The sequence below is a fragment of the Orbicella faveolata genome, unplaced genomic scaffold (genome assembly GCF_042242905.1).
Source record: "Orbicella faveolata isolate gen_17 unplaced genomic scaffold, um_ofav_v1 contig_1, whole genome shotgun sequence".
Lineage (NCBI taxonomy): Eukaryota > Metazoa > Cnidaria > Anthozoa > Scleractinia > Merulinidae > Orbicella > Orbicella faveolata.
Genome location: NW_028301536.1, coordinates 28,713,281 through 28,731,629, shown reverse-complemented (window position 1 = coordinate 28,731,629; position 18,349 = coordinate 28,713,281). Strand labels below are relative to the sequence as shown.

At 39.8% G+C, this 18,349-nt stretch overlaps 1 protein-coding gene across 4 annotated transcripts in view; it reads left to right on the top strand.

Moving 5' to 3' along the window:
* The window catches only part of LOC110041021 (uncharacterized), a 31,934-nt gene extending 14,548 nt beyond the window's left edge, over nt 1–17,386 (top strand). Inside the window, exons 4-17 of one of the 4 annotated variants that reach the window (XM_020746301.2) lie at nt 2,994–3,101; nt 3,602–3,653; nt 4,373–4,517; nt 5,094–5,186; nt 6,501–6,559; nt 8,050–8,115; nt 8,977–9,883; nt 13,335–13,808; nt 14,176–14,304; nt 14,508–14,536; nt 14,641–14,677; nt 14,814–14,921; nt 15,022–15,072; nt 15,470–17,386. In XM_020746301.2, coding sequence (XP_020601960.1) covers nt 2,994–3,101; nt 3,602–3,653; nt 4,373–4,517; nt 5,094–5,186; nt 6,501–6,559; nt 8,050–8,115; nt 8,977–9,883; nt 13,335–13,808; nt 14,176–14,304; nt 14,508–14,536; nt 14,641–14,677; nt 14,814–14,921; nt 15,022–15,072; nt 15,470–15,565 — 2,354 coding nt within the window. In that variant the 3' untranslated portion in view covers nt 15,566–17,386. Of the gene's footprint in view, nt 1–2,993; nt 3,102–3,601; nt 3,654–4,372; nt 4,518–5,093; nt 5,187–6,500; nt 6,560–8,049; nt 8,116–8,934; nt 9,884–13,334; nt 13,809–14,175; nt 14,305–14,507; nt 14,537–14,640; nt 14,678–14,813; nt 14,922–15,021; nt 15,073–15,469 lie in introns of all 4 variants that reach the window. The other 3 variants (XM_089270855.1, XM_020746303.2, XM_020746302.2) reach the window with 3 other exon arrangements.
* The last annotated feature ends 963 nt before the right edge of the window (nt 17,387–18,349 follow it).

The window sequence follows — 18,349 nt, the reverse complement described above, 5'->3', positions numbered from 1 at the left end:
AGTACAATTTTGACTTAGGAAGCTAGTGGGCCATCAAGGGAAGAGCATGCCTTCAGGAGTTCTCTAGTGAAACTAGTGCAAGTAAACAATGTTTTTATTGAAACAACTTCAGTTTATATCAAATTGACTTTAAATGTGTAGCAAATCAACTTAGATTTCTATCAAGCGATCGTGACTTTTGAAGGACATTGTGTTCAGGAATCAATTCTGATATTTTACATTTCTGTGATAATCGAGTCATGTAAACAAACTTGATAAAGGCTTTTTATATTTTCAAAAAATAAAAAAAAACATATTTGAATTCTTCATTTATTAAGCTTTTAGGAAATGTATATTTTTATGGGGGTTTATTTTCAAAGCCTCCACAAAAAGTGCGCTAACATAAGACGGTATACTGATACCTTAACTTTAGTTTTTGCTTCTATAACTTGACCTACAGAATGAATAGACAGCAGATTTGGTTAGAACTGACACTTGTTTATTTCACAATCTGTGGTAAAATGTTTTGATTAGATTATACCTTGTTATTGAAAACTCTCTTATGTATGAACAAGAAGCTTATGAGGAAAGTTAAAACGGTGCTGTGAAATTTAAAAGTAAATTCCAAATCGATGGAAATTAGTTCCATGAAACAGCACTAGTCAAATTGCAGCAAGGCAATACCTCTATTTACTGGCAAAACCAGAAGAAGCAGCTGCTTGCATTAGGTAAAAACCCAGTCTTCTCACCATAAAGTTCCTGTAACTTCAATGCCCCAAAGTCTAAAATTGTCATGAATTTTGCAACAAAAGTGTTGTTCACACCTATTCCAAAAATCATCTTGCTTTTCTAGTTTACAAATTTCCCAAGCTTAAAGCCCAGTGGGGGGTGGGGAGGGTGAGGTGGAATACTTTCTCTAATGACCTCTATGGGGAGGCTCCACTCAAAAGTGTACGTTTCTCAAGCTTCAGGTATATTCAAAGGAAGGGATTTCAGAAATTGAGGTATATGGAAGGGTACATAAAGGTTTTTTGTCAAAAATGGTTCACAAAAGGGTGAGCGCAGATGCACGTCTGGAAGGGACCTCCCAGTATACACTTTCTAAAGTACACCCCTGGGGACTTAGTCATACTATAAAGATCCCTATGTTAACTAGAAAATTTTATGGTATGTGTAAACTTTGTCAGAAAATTTGCAAATTATGAAACCTGCAAAACCAAAATAGTCATTGGAATCTCTTGGCATTTCTAAAAAAAAAAAAAACTCAAGCAATACAGATAGGTTGTATCATTGAAACTCTGTAACAGTTTCCCACTGTTGGGAATTTAGTAAGTAGAGATCATAGCCTTCATCTTGCAGGTTACATTAAATCATGTGGGTGTTTTGGTGGTATACCCTAACCAAGAAGTTTCATCTACAGCAAAGCCCAAACAGAATTTGGAATCCTGTACTATTTCTTAATAAAGATCAAGTAATCTTAGAACGTTTGAAAGAACCTTTCTGTCAAAATTCTGTAATATTCGCAGAGTTTCAATCTAACCATAATTTTCTTTACTCAGCGAGCTAAAATTATTGGAGCCCAAGCTCTGATAATTCATGAACTAGAAAACCAAAGTGATGTTAAGGAATTGGTTGGCCTTTCCAAAGAAACATGGAATCCTTTTGAAAAATTTCCATCAAGGCTTTAACTATTGTAAAATTCATACAGCTCACCAATTGTTTGATTTTCATGTGTTCTTTTCCTGCACTTTGTTTTCATCATTTTACCATGTCCATATTCATTTACAGTGTGGTACAGCAAAAAGCAGCATGAAAACTCTCCTCAGTTCTCCTGTCTGTTTAATTCCCTGCCGAAAAATCTCAATCAAGGCTGTAATCATGAATTCAAAACTTTCTTTTTCTTTTTTTTTTTAATTAACTTTATTTCCACACTAGCAGACCAACACAAAAAACAAAAACAACAACAACAAAAAATACTACTTACAATGAAAAATACTTACAAAACAATGCTACAGTACGACATTTATCTCCTACTTACTTGGTTATAGTTACAGTACTTACATTCCAGAAAACTTTTTCCCCTCCTCCTATTGTATGCATATGATATTATTTAGGCACGGTTAACCCCTTTAATAGTTTTTACAGTAACCTCTTGGATTTCTACCTCACTTAATGCTGATAATTTCACATTACTTATGTTTCTACCAAAAAAAATCAAAACTCTCCTCAGTTCTCCTGTCTGTTTAATTTCCTGCCGAAAAATTTCAATCAAGACTATAATCATGAATTCAAAACTTTATGCGGCTTATTAATTCTGGGATTTTCTGTGTCTTCCATTTTCACACTCGAGTATGGTCAAACATATATTTAGCAGACATCTTTGAGATATGCAGTATTATATTTTCATAGCTTCTTTATGACTTTATAGAGACATGATTTCCACAGTTGAGTACTTGTGTCACAAATACTAAGAACAAATGAAAAACATTGCCAATAAAAATTAACACCAATCACTCGATGAGGATGACTATGAATAACTTGAACTTCAGTATGACTGAGACAGCATTATACATAGGTCAGCAGATTCACATAAAAGGCTAACAGGAAGCAAAGGAGTGAAGGAACAAAGGACTGAATTTCGCCACACATACCTTACCTGAAGTTGGAAAATACTCTTCTCCTAGTTAAAAATGGTAACTGACTATTTGGAGTTGGTGACCAATTTGAAACATTTGGGACCCAAATGGTTCCTAGGAAAAAAAGTTAATTTGACAGTTCATACCACACACAGAGGATTTATGTGCACTTGCCTGATTGGAGCAGTGAGGATAAAAGAATGTTGACTGTTCGATACTGAAAGTGCCGTGTCATTTTATTTGCGTGCATTTGAAATCTGTCTGGGGCGGGAAAATCAGTGTTAAATGGAAATATTCTACTAACCCATAAGAGCTTAAGGCTAGATTTAGTTTGAATTATATGAAGATCACTTATAAATTAAGTTTTGTTTTTCCCAGGAATTGATGTAGAACTAGCAAGAAGTATAGAAGAGAGAATAATGTTAGAAGATGCCCAAAGTTGGGTGAATGGTAGAACAATAAATGAAATTAAAGATATTAGATCAGGTGAGGTTCTAACACTGTTTTAACTGAACAAGCTCATAGCCTTTTCTGGCTGTGAGTGACAGCCTACAATTTCACCCCACTATTCAGCTACATTGTAGTTTTTCTGCTGAAAACAGGATTGAGTACACAGAAATTCGATCATGTTTTGAAGCTTACTGCATGTGAAAGCTCTCTTAACCCATGTACAATGAAAGCCCCACCCATTCCTAATATGTGAAGCCGAGCTGTAAAATTCTGGCACCCCTGCACAATTCCCCCAGCCACCCCAAACTCACTCTGAGGGAGACTGCTGGCCAGCAATCTTGTGTTGTGTTTAACGTAGCCTAAATTACATTTAGTCACATTTAATAGCAGAAGAGTTGTACATGAATCAGTCCATCAGATTTATTTTTTAAATCACTTTTCATATGGTTTCAGTGGAAAAATACAGTTTTGTTCATTGTGGCATGGCTATCGACAATTTCAAAGAAGCAGAATTTATGAAATAATTTTTCTTTTAGGTGCAACTCCATTGCATGTTGCTGCATCAAAAGGTTATTTACAAGTTATTAGGTAAGCACCTAATGCTCTTCATTGACATGAGAGGATAATGCCGTGAAACCCCAAAGGGAAAAAGAGCAACTGCTTTCAAAACACAATTTAGGTTTGCCCATGGTAGCCCAGTTGAAAGTCATATATGGTGATAAACAGTTTAGTATGCAGTATCACAGTATGCCGTTCTCACCCCTTGAACTTTGACCTACCCTGTCTGCTGGCCAAAATACAACACAACTTGTGAAATACAGTTGTAGTTGATGTTGTTGTTGTTGTTAAAGTTGTCCTCTAGTAGTCCTGGGCTTGCTAGCTACCCTTGTGATTTTGCAAGAGACAAACATTTAATATGTGTAAGAAAAAAAAAATCAATTTTTTTTTTAATTAAGACTTTTTCACTACTTCTCCAAGCTGAAAAGAATGAAAATATGGCTGCATGCTCAGTGGTGAAACAAGAATCGGGCTGATAGTCTGTGAAGTACTCTTGGTTAAATTATGGTCAGCAAGTTCTGCTGTGCATAAATTTCTGGGATAGTGATGCTTCATGGTGTTTCATTGGTGCTATAGCTAAGCTTACTTTTACTTGCACAATAAACGTTTATCTTATCGTATTTTATCATATTGTATCTTATCTGATGAAAACTGGAGTCATGTTTACCTTTTTTGGTTGGATGGTTGTTTAACAAAGCAATCCTTAATAAGGCAATCTTTGTAAATTATAATTGATTTCGTTTTTGCAGTCTTTTACTTCAACTTGGTGTTGATATCAATGCAAAGGACAATGATGGCTGGACGCCATTACATGCGGCAGTCCACTGGGGGCAGAATGATGCCTGTGAAGTATTAGCTGATCATGGAGCTAACTTTAGTGCCAGGAATAGAATGGTAACTGCTAAGACACATCAATCCAATAGACTGTATACATACTGATGTCAAACTTACAAAGGTTTCTGGTAGTTGTATTGAAGAGGTTGCATAGACTTCCGGTAGCCATAGCAATGATTGTAAGAAATATTAAATTGTATTAAATTGTAAGAAAGTGTGAGTGTTAGGCATTTAGTAAATTTATTGTCAGACTCGCAGGCGAATTATGTCAGCTTGGACTAGATCAAAGCTCCGGTATTTTATATTTAGTCCTTCTTTTGAATCAGTCTATTCACTCAGTTGATCAACAGACCAACAGTTATTACTTGAAAAAGCTTTGGAAACACTTGCCTGCAACTGGTGTTCCCACAGCATTTCTCGTTCTTGCAAATTTACACTGGTGTTTCTTCACCTCAACAGAAACATGGAAAGTGGTTTCTATTTCTTTATGAATTCTTGTTTCCTGGTTTTAAATTTGTAACCTGAAGGTAGTATGTACTGGATTTTAAGAAATACAGGGACCCCTGTGTTGATTGCAAAACTTTTGCTGTTTTGCAAGACAATTGTGTCATAGTTCTCACCAACATTTATTTCTAGGGCTCAACACCCATTGATCTGGCAGAACCAGACATGGTTAAAATGCTTGAGGAGCTCAAGAAAAGACAAAATGATAAACCGAAGATCAATGCAGTGAGTAAAGTGTAAATGCAGGGATTTCTTTAAGATTTTGCCTGCCTGGTTTGACCATCTAGAGGAACGTTTTTCTTATAAAGAAGTTCAGTTCGAAAAGTTCCTCCCCTCCCCCTGTAGAAACCAGTTGTGCTCCTGCTGAAACCCTAGGTACATGTATTTGTTGTTATGGGCTGGATATTCCTTACTTTGTTTGTTTTGTGTGCAAGGAGGACCAGCCTTCCCCTTTATAATACTGGTGTCCTTATGAGTTGACCCCTTTCCTGTATTTGGTCTCTGCTCAAATTGCCCTGTACATCTGTAATACAGTGAAACCTTTAGCGAACCCCCAATTTAGTGGACACCCTTTATTTAAAGGACACTTTACCTGGTCCTGAAATTAGCATCTTACATTTACCTTTATAAAAAAAAAAACCCTATTCAGCAGCCACCTCTATTGAGAAGACACAGACACCAGAATGAATCCCCTTTTGCCAATTTCTTCTGTTAAAAACCTCTATTATTCTTGTCTATTAAGAATATCGAAAATGAGGTCAATGTAAAAACATCCCGTTGATAAAAATTGAGTGGATACACGCTGATGCTTACACAGTGATTTGTATTAAACTGGTTAACGAGAAAGGTTAGCCTTATGTGATTTGCTGAAACTTGTAGAAATGTAGTTGCAAGGTAATGAGAAAAGACCCAAACAGTAAAATGCTCCAGTTAACAAAAATAAAAAAAAGAAATCTGGCCTTAGTTTTCAAAGAATGGATGGAGCTATCCACTGAATTGTTGTTAAAGCCAGAAAAAGGATTTATTTAGCATTTTACTTCTGTGAAAGGACTGGGTTTGTTTGTCAAACAATACTGAAGGAATCACCAATTTAATCTGGTAACAGATCTAATTTTCTCCTTCAGCTTAGCCTCCTGCAATAAATTCCCGGGCATGTATTGCACATCAAAAATATGTCGGTTATTTTCCATTATCTGCTTTTAAATTGGTGGGAAAGTTATTTGCTGCAATGAGAGGGGATTTAGAGGTGCCGATAAAGGTACAGTGGAGAGAAGGGTTTTTTTCCCCCTGGGGCAGGAGGTTGAGTTTCAAAGTTTGGCCCCGTGGAAGTTGTAATTTAAGACTGGGGAATGGGGAAGGGCATTCCCCCATATTTTCCACTGGAAATCTTGTGTGAAGTTAGTCGTACACATTGCCCTTCTTTCGGTATGTCCGTAATTGAGCGGTTGGGGAAGGGTAATTTATTTCCCACCATGACAGGGAGTATATATTTTTTTTCCTCTAACTTACTGGTTTTTTGGAATATCTTGTTTTCTACAGTCGACAACGCCAGTTATTAAAAGCAATATGGAAACTGGACCTGCCCCATTAAAACGACGGTGAGTGTTGTTAGCTATTAGTATAGTGCTGCTTGTTCAAGTTTGGAACCAAAAATGCTTATTTAGTATGAATAAAGCTAAGAAGATGGTGAACGTGGCGACGACTTGGGGACTAAATTGGTTTAACGAGAGATAAAGAAGTGCACGTAGCACAGTGCCTGCAGAAAGCAATGAAACTTAGAGCTATATGAAAATCTTGTGGTTATGTGACGTGTTATTTATTTGACTCGAAACTACGGTTTGGTTGAGGGCTTTTGACAGAACTCTGAGTTACCAAAATGCTAGGTAACCCTTTTGTTGGGTCAGGTAGCAGCTCTCGTAAGGTTTCACATGAATGGCTTGATACCCTTTGAGAGGACAATAGAACAAACAACAGAAACAATGCCCCTAGCCCTAAAACAATAGCAGTAGCTGCACTGTAAAGACTAGTAGAATTAACAGCTTACAAGAGTTGTTGTTTCAAAGCTTAACTTTATCTCGTAGCGACATTTTTTTCCTGTCTTAAAATACTGCGACTTCTGTTAGAAACCAACAAGAATTTTCGGTTATGGCATTACTTGAAAATGTCCATCTTAATATTGGACACCCCTCCCCCACCCCTTTGTTAGAGTGGGAAATGATCTAGCTGAGAAGCGCTCATGTACTCAAGAACAGTAAACACTGATCTATGATTTTGTCCGCAACCAGTCATTGAGTAGAATTTAGGGTTAAATGCATTCACAGTGGCAAAGTTAGGCGCGTATGCATTTGTTTGAAGATACTACACAGTTAAGCTTTATTAATTTTCTTTTTTCAATTTGCCCCTTGTCCATGACTATTGTTGTCTAGGAATAAATTGAAAAAAGGTTTACTTACTCGAAGAAAAACGAACCAGATATTGTTGAAATACAAAACGTGCACGCCGTAATTCTTGGTGGGTTCTAACAGGAGTTAAATACTACTGCATCACTAGTACAATTAGGCTTGAAGCCGAATAGTTATCTTCTGAACACCTTCTCTGTGGGTAGTTGTTGATGTTCTGGCACTTTTCTCAGCCTGAGGTTTAACTTGCACAGTAGAAGAGCTCCACTAGTGCTTTGATATTTTGAGTCAAGAGTCATTTTGAACTCTACACGATGCTTACTCTGCCTGAAATATCCATTACCAAGAAAGAACTCTCTCTGTGTGTGCCGAACTACAATGTGAGCTAACCTTTTCACACAGCAGTGGTTAATTGCTAACTCCTCTCTTTTAAACAAATTCCTATAGGTAGATGTTATTCATCGCAGTGAAGAACTTGATCACTTCGGAGGAAAAAAACCCTTCGACTTAATTGTTTTAATCGTATTTCAGATTGGTGTCTTTAACACTTCAGGACAACAAGGTCGCCTAACTATCCTAAACAACTTACACCAACATTCGTTTTCAGCTAAAAAGTGAAATAGGTGTTAAACCCTGTCATTTCAATGATGGTTTGTTTTAACGTAAAACTTGTTTTCCTTCCTTTTCAGTCTTTCTGAATCGTCTAGAGCTAGAATGCAACGTACGCTACCCCCTGCTAACAACCCTGGACTGCTGTATGTTAAGTTGAAACTAACACTTTGTACTAACACTAAATAACCACCTCATCTCTCTTTCTCTCTTTACAATTAAGCTTACTCCTTAAAACCTCGTACTTTTGGCTTGTCTTTCTCTTTGACGCTACTCTGTCCTTGTCTTATCTTGTCTGATGCATGACTATCTGCATGGTTTCTTATGAGGGCTTCTCGGTTTTCTTGTTGTTCTTCTTTGCGGACTGGCACTAAGCGAAAAAGAAAGTCCTCGTAACTTGGCATGCGACTAAAACCTCAAGCTGGAAGAAAAGCTGTTACCCATGTTCAAAAAACGCATGTTCTCGGTCCAAACAACTCGATTGTCGGACACCAAGCACTCGTGCCCTTTTTTAGAACCCTATCTTGTGACCTTGTCAATCATGAAAAATGATGATCATGGAACGAAATGAATACCAGGAATGGAACGAGCATGTACGAATGACAATTTTGACAAGTTTATGGTTGTTTGAACGTGTTAGACATTCAGAGTTTTGATGCGGCTGGAAAAACGGGCCTACCTGCCCCTTTTTCCATACACAACTTTCAGACCACCATAAAAATGTGCGCTTCCACATTGGTGTTCTAAAAATTGGCAGTCGTACTGATCTCATCACGGATACCATTCCTGGCTTACATTTCAACCATGACCACTTTTTTTATGATCGACAAGGTCACAAACAGGGTTCTACTAAGGGCGTATTGATTCTCCAGAGGCTGAGAGATCAATTCAGGTGCTTGGTGTTTGTGGTGCCAGTCCTGCAACACTTCTATTCATGCAACCTCTGTGGCTTCTTCATTTCATAGGAGCTCCATAACCAGAATAAAGGACCAAAACCTTTTTCTCAGGGACATCAATCAGGAAAGGGCTCAAATGGAGGCCAGCAGGGAGCAGATGACGTCCCCCAAGAGCCGCAGCTCCAGGCCGCCGAGTTTCTCTGAGTCACCCAAGGAGGATAAGGAAAACGAGAAGGAGAAACGAGACGGATTCAGCAAAGAAGACAGCGGATCCGAGTCGGATACCGAGGATAGCTCGGAGGAGTCGAGTGAAGAAGACTCCGAAGAGGAGGAACCCCCTAAGCCGGCGGTGAACTCGGTCCCTCCCAGGCCGAGACCTACGGTGAATTCTCTTCCTTCAAAACCTGCGGTCAATTCACTAAAAAAGCCAGCGGAGGAATCTGAATCGGAAGAGGAAACCGGCAGTGAAACTGAAGAATCCTCCGAAGAGGAGGAGGAAGAGGAGCCGGTCAAACCCGAAACGCGAACAGGTACAACCAGTTCTACGACGCGGACGCTTGCGTCGCGTCTGCAGAGTGCGCCTGTAAGTGCGCCGAGACCTGGGGTAGGAGGCGCGTCTAAGCTTCTTAAATCCCCTTTTCTAGACAATGATAAGAAGGCAAATGCTCCTTCTTCACCTGTTTCAAAAACTGAACCTTCTAGGACTTCTAGGTTTGCTGATAAGGAAGGTACTAGAGAGGAAACAAAGTCACGGTTTGGGAGCTACCCAACGCGTACTACAGCGGATACTACGAGTAATACATCCAGTACCACTACCAGTACTCGGAGCAGAATAAGCGCCACTCCGAGCGAGGACAGTCAAACGAAAACAAGACGAACCAAGAGGGTCACTCAGAGAGCCGCTACCTCTTACGTGGGAAATGGCGGCAAAGGAGACGAAGAGGAAGAGGAGGAAAACGAGGAGGAAGATAGAAAAAGTAATGATATCAGTCACAGGAAAGTGGTCGAGGAGCGCAAGGTAACAATAATTAATCCAGTAGTGTAAGGGTAGGGTGTGGCTCCTACATGACACAACTGAAAAGTATTAGTGTTTAACCGGTAAAAAGACACGCTACAGCTGCAACTAGGTAATATGGCGGTCGTGTGTTAGCTTACGGTTTTTGGCCTCCAAGGTTTTTGGATTATCTTTCGTTCTTGCTTTTTTTTTTTGGTTCTGCTTCTACCGACTTGATTTATTCCGATACGAACAAAACCTTCGTGTTAATTTGGTGTCTTTTGTTCGTGATGTTTTGGTAATTTACTCTGCTCGCCCCCCCAAAAATCTGATATAGTAAACTTCGGGACAACTTGTTTTAATCAAGGGTTTTTTAAATAAAAGGGTTCTCCAATAATTTTTTTCTTGTTTCGTGTTGCGATTTGAACTAAACAGAGCGACAGAAAAAAAGATGAAAATTTAAAAGAAAAAAAACGAAACAAAACAGAACAAAACAAAAAGCCATCAGAGAAGGCGTAAGAAAAGAAGGAAAATGAAACCGAATTAAATTGCGGTAGTGTTAACAAAGAACCTCGCACCTTAATGACAAATGGTGTGCCTACTTAAGCGGACTGGATTATCATGATTTCCATTGCAGTGTAAACAACAAGAACAACTGAATTGACATATTCTCGATCTATAGATCATGCAGGTATGCAGAGTTCTGCTTGAGATAATGGCGAGATCTGCTTGTTGATTGTGTTGACAGCATGCCTTATAACCGATTGTCAAAAGTCCATCGTAATTGCGTGGGGAGGTTTGCTTTTGTAATTAGGGTGCGAGTCAATAAATAATTCATGCGAAACCTCTCCTTATGGTCTGACAGGGTAAAGCAATTGAAATAAAAATGGCGAAACTGAAATTTGAGCTAGACCCGTCGCCGTTCAGCGTGGTGTACTGTGAAGACCCGTTGCTTCGCAGCGATAGCTGAACGTGTCTAGTTTCTGTTGTTCATCGAGAGGCGCTCGTCAAGTACCGCTCATGTCGTATCAAACACGCCGCTTCGACCAGCCGAGCTATGGAAGATTACAGGTAATACTTTCCTTAGAGTTTAAGCAGGCTGTGAAAAAGTCACATTGTCTGGTTGGTTCTGAGGCAATTAATCCGTGCAACCATCGCCGTAAACAGGCATACATTTGCGTACATTTGTACTTGTTTGTCAACAGCAGATATGTAACATATTCTGATGTTGCTATCGACCGGGTCAGTTTTGCCTTGAGCTGATATCGCGTTTGTAGACCGAGCTGTCGTGAAAAGCGCTTGATACCAATGCTTTTTCGTCTCTGATATTTGCTGCGTGTGATAGAGCTCTCCAGGGTGGAACATGTAATGTAATTATCGCGCTTGTTCTGATGCAGTGAAGCTAAATTAAAAGCCACAGACCGACATATTTGCCTGCGTGCGGCGCTGCTTAAAAGTTACTCTCTCTATTTATTAACAACACATTGTATTATTCAGTGGTGACATTTGTATGGATAAAGTCGTACAGCCTATTGAAAAACGTAAGGGTTTATTAACCCACAGATTCTTTATTTGAATTCCGAGCAAATCTCTTAAGTTCATTACCTCTCAGTGGGGAGTAATATTATGGAAGTAGTTTTTCTTTGAGCCTGCACAAAGCCTTAAACTGTCACACTATTTGCGGCGGTGAAAATTATTGCCCTTTCGGTGAATGTTCCACTTGGTTGATAACATGAACACGAGCCGCCAATTTTTTTTTTTTCCTTACTGCTTGAACACGATTTTTTTACAGATCGCGCATGAGATACTCAGAATAATCGCCTCTAAAGTGGATAATTAGCCGTGCGTGTTGAATTGTGCAATACATTTCATTCACACCCATTTTGCATATCTGTCAAAACTTTGCCAACAAAGTCGCCGTATTTTTATGCATTCATGTCACCATTTGCCAAGCCAAGTCCGCAACAGGTAATATAAGTTAACTTAGAATTTCGTCGGTTTCCAGTATCTACGAGCTTCTTACATCAGATGCTAAGCGCGGGAGCTTTGTAAGCGAATATTTGACGTGTTGTGTTGTCAGCGGGGCAAATGTGTCAAGTCGCGTTGGGAATGTAAACTCGATACCGGTTTTATTTACTTCTGTTTGGCAAAGCAGTCGTTAGCTGTAAGTCAAATTTAATTTCATAGTAAACAAACGACTTGGCATGCTTGCTATTGAAGTAATTAGTCGCCGAAAGAGTCAACAAAAGTTTTCCACCGACAAGGCCTCGAACAGTTGAACAGTTTTGTGCGTATGAACCCTGGCGTGTGCGACTGATTTTCATCAGCATGGTCACGTAATATGACACAAGCCTGGGGGCGTATTTTAAAACCTCTGAAGTATGTGTACATGTCGCGAGTCGATTTCGTCTGACATCGCTTTTCTTTTGAGATGACATTGCTTACGTTTGACTGCGTTTAATTCAATTAAACGTCTGTGGAATGTTGTCAATTACATCGGACCCCACGTGCTTTCGGCGCGCTTGTACGCGTAAACAAACTTACCCCCACGAGTTTTCGTGCAATTTAAGGATCAGTGTTCTTTTTTTGTTTGTTTTCCCACAGAATTGAACTCCAGGTGATAAGATCTGTACTGATAGTTACTCTATTTCAAACAGACGTGTCTAATTTAAGTATTCGGCTACGCCTTCATTCCAAGAACATTTTATTTCCATATACGACTTGATTGTTGTGCTCATTTTATTCTACTCACTCGTGAACATACCATCTTATTATCTTCTGTGTAAAAGTAAACATGCACTTGCTCATCTGTTTCTGCTGAAGATTTTTTGTAACGTGGAAAAGACACTTAACGTGGTCAATTCGTGCTTTTTCCATACCTTGCGTTGAATTTAAGCCGGTCGAGAAAAGTACTTTGCTAGTTTGCTTGTGTAGGTACGGCCGGCTGGACTGTCTTGGTCGTGTCAACGCTTCAGTTTCTTGACAGACAACTATTAAGGCGTAGTTTTCTCCCGCAATTTTGCCAGTTGTGCGCGCGTGTAAATCCGGTGTTTAATTTCAATTCCGTTCCTGTCAGGGAGGGGAGAGAGAGAGAGAGAAGAGATTTCAGGTATGGTTCAGGAGTCGGGAAAGTGGATTTGTCACTTGTTTTGACCAGGATTGGCTTGTGTAATGCGCGGCGTTCTCGGAGAACGGTCTGGTATACTGAACAGTGGTCTCCTACTTATTCATTTAGGACTGAATTTTTGGACGTAACGAATCTTTGTTTCAGCAATTTATATTCGAGATAAGTAGGTCTTCTAACGGCTGAATTTTATGTCGTGTAGGTACGAAGTAAATTGGATATTTAAACGTTTGTCAAACTAAGGTTTCGGTGTGAAGAGTTAAGCTCTTTCCACCCGACTTGTGCGACATTAAAATATTTAAAGATAGGAAGTAGAGCGCTGCTTGATACGTTTGTTGACGCTTGTTCTAGGACACTTCTGTGCGGCGGGGATCTAGAGAAGAACCGAAGTCGACAAGACCTTCCTCTGACACGTTCCTGAGCCGGCGGAACAGGTTAAGCGGAACAGCGGAGGACAAGAACGAGGCGGACGGTCGGCAGAACACACGGCAACAGCCGGCGGGAAGAAACAAGGAGAACGAGGAAGCCGAGTTACCGGCCTGGAAGAGGAGGTTACAGGAACGAGAAAGGGAACGAGAGAAGGAAAAAGAGAAGGAGAAGGAGCGGGAACAAGAAAGGGAAAGAGAGAAACAGAGGGAGAGAGAACGGGAAAAAGAGAAGGAGAAAGAGAGCGAGATGCCGAGCTATCGTCGCTCCAGGCTGGAAAGGGAGAAGGAAAAGGAAAAAGAGAAGGAAGAAAAAGAGAAAGAAGAGGATGACTCGTCTTCATCAGCAGCAGCTCGTGCGAGGAGGGCCAGGAGACTGAGAGAGAAACGCCGAGGAGGGGTGGGTAGGCTTTCCAAGGGGATTAAACCTTTATTCCTTAATTAAAAGAAAATAACGTGTAAGGCAATGCATTTTGAAGATGAGTGCTTGGATATGATACCAGTTATTCGATATTACATTAGCTTTATTGTGATCGAATGTTTAGTCTGTTTTCCACAACAACAACAACAACAACAACAACAACAACAACAACAACAACAACAAAAACACCGGAAACACTTTCAGTTGTGTTGCTTTTCCTCTTTTTTTTTTTTTTTCCAGGAAATGGTTTCAGTTGTCTTCTTTCGTATCAAGCATCTTTTAAATTCATTTTCTCACTTCTACAAATTGTTCGTTTCACTATCATTAACCTAACTTGTCTTTGTAGAGCGATGAAGAGGAAACTGAGGAAGTAAAAGACTCCAAGAAGAACACCAAACTTAACGAAGAGAACGACGAGAAAGCACCAGTAAGCAGCAGAAGGCGATCCCAGGAAACTAGACAAGACGATGTCAAGGTAATGGGCGTGGCTATGGGTGGTTTGAAAGGGTGGAGAATGTTCCATAAGCTAACACTAACTTACTCATAACCATCAAAAGACGGGAGCACTTAAGTCTACAGGAACGAAGTCATTGTCGTTGCAGAAGTTATCGCAAATGCGTGTTAGATTAAACTTGTGATTGATATTCTTTTTCATCTTTCCCTCCGCTTTTTTCACAGAGTACCACGGACAGAATAAGAGGGAGAGGGTAAGTTGAACCATCGTTGTTTATTTCTTTGTTTACTGACATGACCAAAACGTTGTAATGGAATTGTTGTGTTCAAAATGAAAACAAGTTTTCTTATTTTGCAGAACTAGTGATTCTAAAGGACCTTTTGGTACTTCCAAGGTTAGAGTCATTCACTGTGTAGCAAACTAAGTTCCTGCAGTGTCTTGCCTTCATCTGAGGCAGTAAACATTTTGAAAAGAAAATTGAATCAATAGTATTTCATATTTACCATTATTTGAATCTATTTTGTTAACAGGCAAACGCTACTATAACAGAAACGGATCCACAAAAGTTGAAAGAAAGGCTTCAAGAGGCACAGTTAGAACTTCAAGAATACAAAGTCAAACTAGAAAAGGCCTTACAAGTACGTGACTAACAATGTTTATTACCTTCAGTTTGTTTCGTTGAAGCGGGTGAGTTGTCGGAAAATTATCGGCAACTGATCGTTGTCATTTTCATTTTAGGCGAAGGAAGAGCTTGAAAGAAAATACGCTAACGCAGATGATGACCTCAAGGTATGCATACATATTGAGTTCTTTCCATTTTGCGACTAGTGCCGTCTTGATGTCTGAAGTAATGGTAACCGTTGAACGCTAAACGAAAGAGCATGTTGCGCAAGCGTTCAGATGTTAGCTAGTGTGAAAATGAAGAGATCGCCTTTCCATGTTGCACCTGCAGCTGCGCTTATACTCGAAGTGGCAAGCAATACGTCCTGAACGAAATCTTTCGCCCTGAAGTATGGCTCAAATCCTCCTGCTAAATTGTACAGTGACGACTCAAGTTACTCTCGGTACAGCTAGTGTGGGTCTCCTTTGAGGAACTCAGTATTCGCCCAAGACCTCCCCCGCCCCCTTCCTCTTTCCTGTCCACTTCAGAGCTTTGTAACTGATGGCTGTCTCTTTATTCCAACAGCAACTAGCAGACCTGAGAGCGGACAATCAGCGGCTGAAAGACGAGAACGGCGCTTTAATCCGTGTTATAAGCAAGTTATCACGACCTCCTACTTGACCAGCAACTTTGATACACAATAGCAGAAACAGAGACCTTTAGAACAATATGGACAAACGTATAACCCCTCTTTCCTGGTCTTAAACTGTAGCTATTTATTCAGTACGAGACCACAGCTCAGAAATTCTTTAATTATGCTAGGAGGGAGGGGTGCCAGGGGGAGTCGGATTTTATAGTCTTCCCTGCCAGATTGGAGTACAAAGCTTAGGTCTTGGTTGGGTTCGTTTACATTTTTTTCCCTTGTTGTTGTGTAGATATGTGTACGTTTTGTAATTGGGCGTCAGTCAAATAGTCAAAAAGAGTAAGGAAGATCGGTTCTAACAGTCTAGAGACAAAGGTGAACCGAGAGAGAAAAAATACGATTTTACAATTGAATAATATGTGAAAGTTCTTTGAAAAGCCCTTGTTCTGCATATTTCCAATGCAGTTTTCTCTAAGTGTATATTCTAGTTTAACGGTGAAAGCGCTTTTCATTAGTTACGCAGAACGTTTTTGTCTGCTAGAAGCTTTTCTATTTTGTCACACTGTGAAGGGTTTAGTGATACTGATCAAATGAATGGCAGAGATTCAACTACTGTAGTAAAGTTTAGTTTTGTATGACTTTTTTCCATAGACGATTCAGTAGAACCGTGCAGTAGTTGTTTCTTGTAGAAAGAAATATAGAATGAATCGAAATAAGCCTTTTCGACTATGTCGCGATACAGTTTTTGATTGATTGCAAATTCAAATTAGTCCAATGACAAGAAGAAGAAAAAAAGAAGAATTTAATAGCAGTCAAAGCAACTTTGTTATCTCAAAAAATGTTCCGCGCCGTCTCAAATATAATTGTAATGAAATTAACATTTATTATATCGTATTCTTGTTATTGTGCGTATAAATTCTGATGATATAAATTAGTTAGGGTTAGACGTAGTTTTGGCTCTCATCACAATCGTCAATTTTGGCTGGTCACGCTGCCTTTTTTCCTTTGAGCGGGTAAGATTGCGTGACGAGCTAAAATGCGCCTGTGCAGTAAGCTAACGTAGTCTGTGATTGGTCCGTTCCAAGGCAGTCGGAGGAGTAACTAGACTTTGTGGGGTTGGTGTCGCGTCTCTATGACTACACTCGGTTTTTGTCTTAGAGGCGTGACGCTAGCTTACGTGACATTTCCTAATTGGACAGCATGTTCACGGAGGATTTGTTGTTTCACCGACTGAAAGTATGAAACCTAACTTAAATACGTTTGATGAAACACGGTAGAGCCACTGCCCTTATAGGAAAACGCACTGAGTTTTAAGGCAACTTCATAATATCAGCGAAGAAATTATATATATCTAGGTCTTAGTTTCTTTATTGTGGAGTCGTCAAGTCGCTTTCAGAAGTAAAAATTTCTTCGGTGCTATTTTCGAGAAAACTTTTTATTGAATCATTCTTTCGTTCAATGAGGTCTTCTCTTATATCTTATCAAAATGAAGATTTAACAAGCGAAAGCTGGCGGAGTCAGGTTGTTTATAATATTGTATTGAAGTTGCCTACTTAGTCGTTATTTTTTGTAATTGTCGCCCTTTCTATAGTTTAGTGGAATCCACTTTCGTGAAAGGTCGGAATGGCTCTATCTCCTTTAGGTCTTGGCCTGTTCCTCGCTTCAGGTCGACTTGCCCACTGTGTATTTTAGCACTGTGCAAGTTTAATATGACATTGCTTTACAAGTAGCTCTCTATCTTTGTATTTTACATAATTACGGACTAAACTAATAGCCTTGTATGATTAGTTGTCCCGTCTTTGTTGGTTCTGTGTTGAATACGAACCCTAACTGCTATAAATATACAAATCTCCTATAAATGTGCGTGGTCTGGCTTATTCTCCAAATTTAGTGCGGTCAGCTAATCATCTTTGCTCAAATTCATCGTGTTACAGGGTTTAACAAGTAAATTCACGAAACCTGATTTGCAAGGGCGGCCAATAATATCTCCACACAATAACAGTGACATCAGCTTTTAGTAAGTTGTCTAATTTTGAAGGGCATTTGTGCCTGGGAGGTGTCGTGGACTTAACGCCTCTTGTGGGACTAGGGATATTTCCACCCACCCCCCTCCCCCCATCTCTCTTTCGCTTGATAGAATGCTGATATCCATCATGGGGTTAACTCCGCCACTTGGCTCGCCTGTAACCCAGTTGTACACCTGGGTGGAGAGTAATGTGTCTCGCTCAAGAACACGGCTTAACAGCCCCGACCAGGGCTCGAACTCTGTCTTCCTGATATGAAATCCAACATATAAACCATTTGGCCAGCTTGCCCCTCTGGGGCTACCAATCAAAATACGTGGAGAAAGCGGCTAGGGACGAGCATCCCTTCAATGGGGTGTAGAAATACACCCAGTTGCCAAGTATGGTGGCGCGAAAACGTTCGATGTGTGCTGTCGCTCTTCTGCTGTATAATAAAAATGGAAAACGAAGATTTAACCAAAACAGCGGTTTTCCCGGTCATGAATTGATCTGTGTGCTTGGAATTTAGAGATTAATGACGCGTGTCATAGGCGCGGTTAAATGGGTTAATTCCCCTTGTTGAAGGAATGTTTTCAATCCAAATTTTGACTTCCAAGTCGAAGTAAGCTTTCTCTTTGACGACTAGTCTTCCCTTATCTTGGATTAGCTTCATCGAGCTTTGAGTAGCCAACGGTGATCCCAGTGGTAGAAACAGGAAATAAACTATTTTCGTTCTTTGTTTATCGCTTAGCAAACACGCAATCCATACCTTCAAGGTCAAGGAATGAGACTGACTGCCTCACGTGTATGCTAAACAGC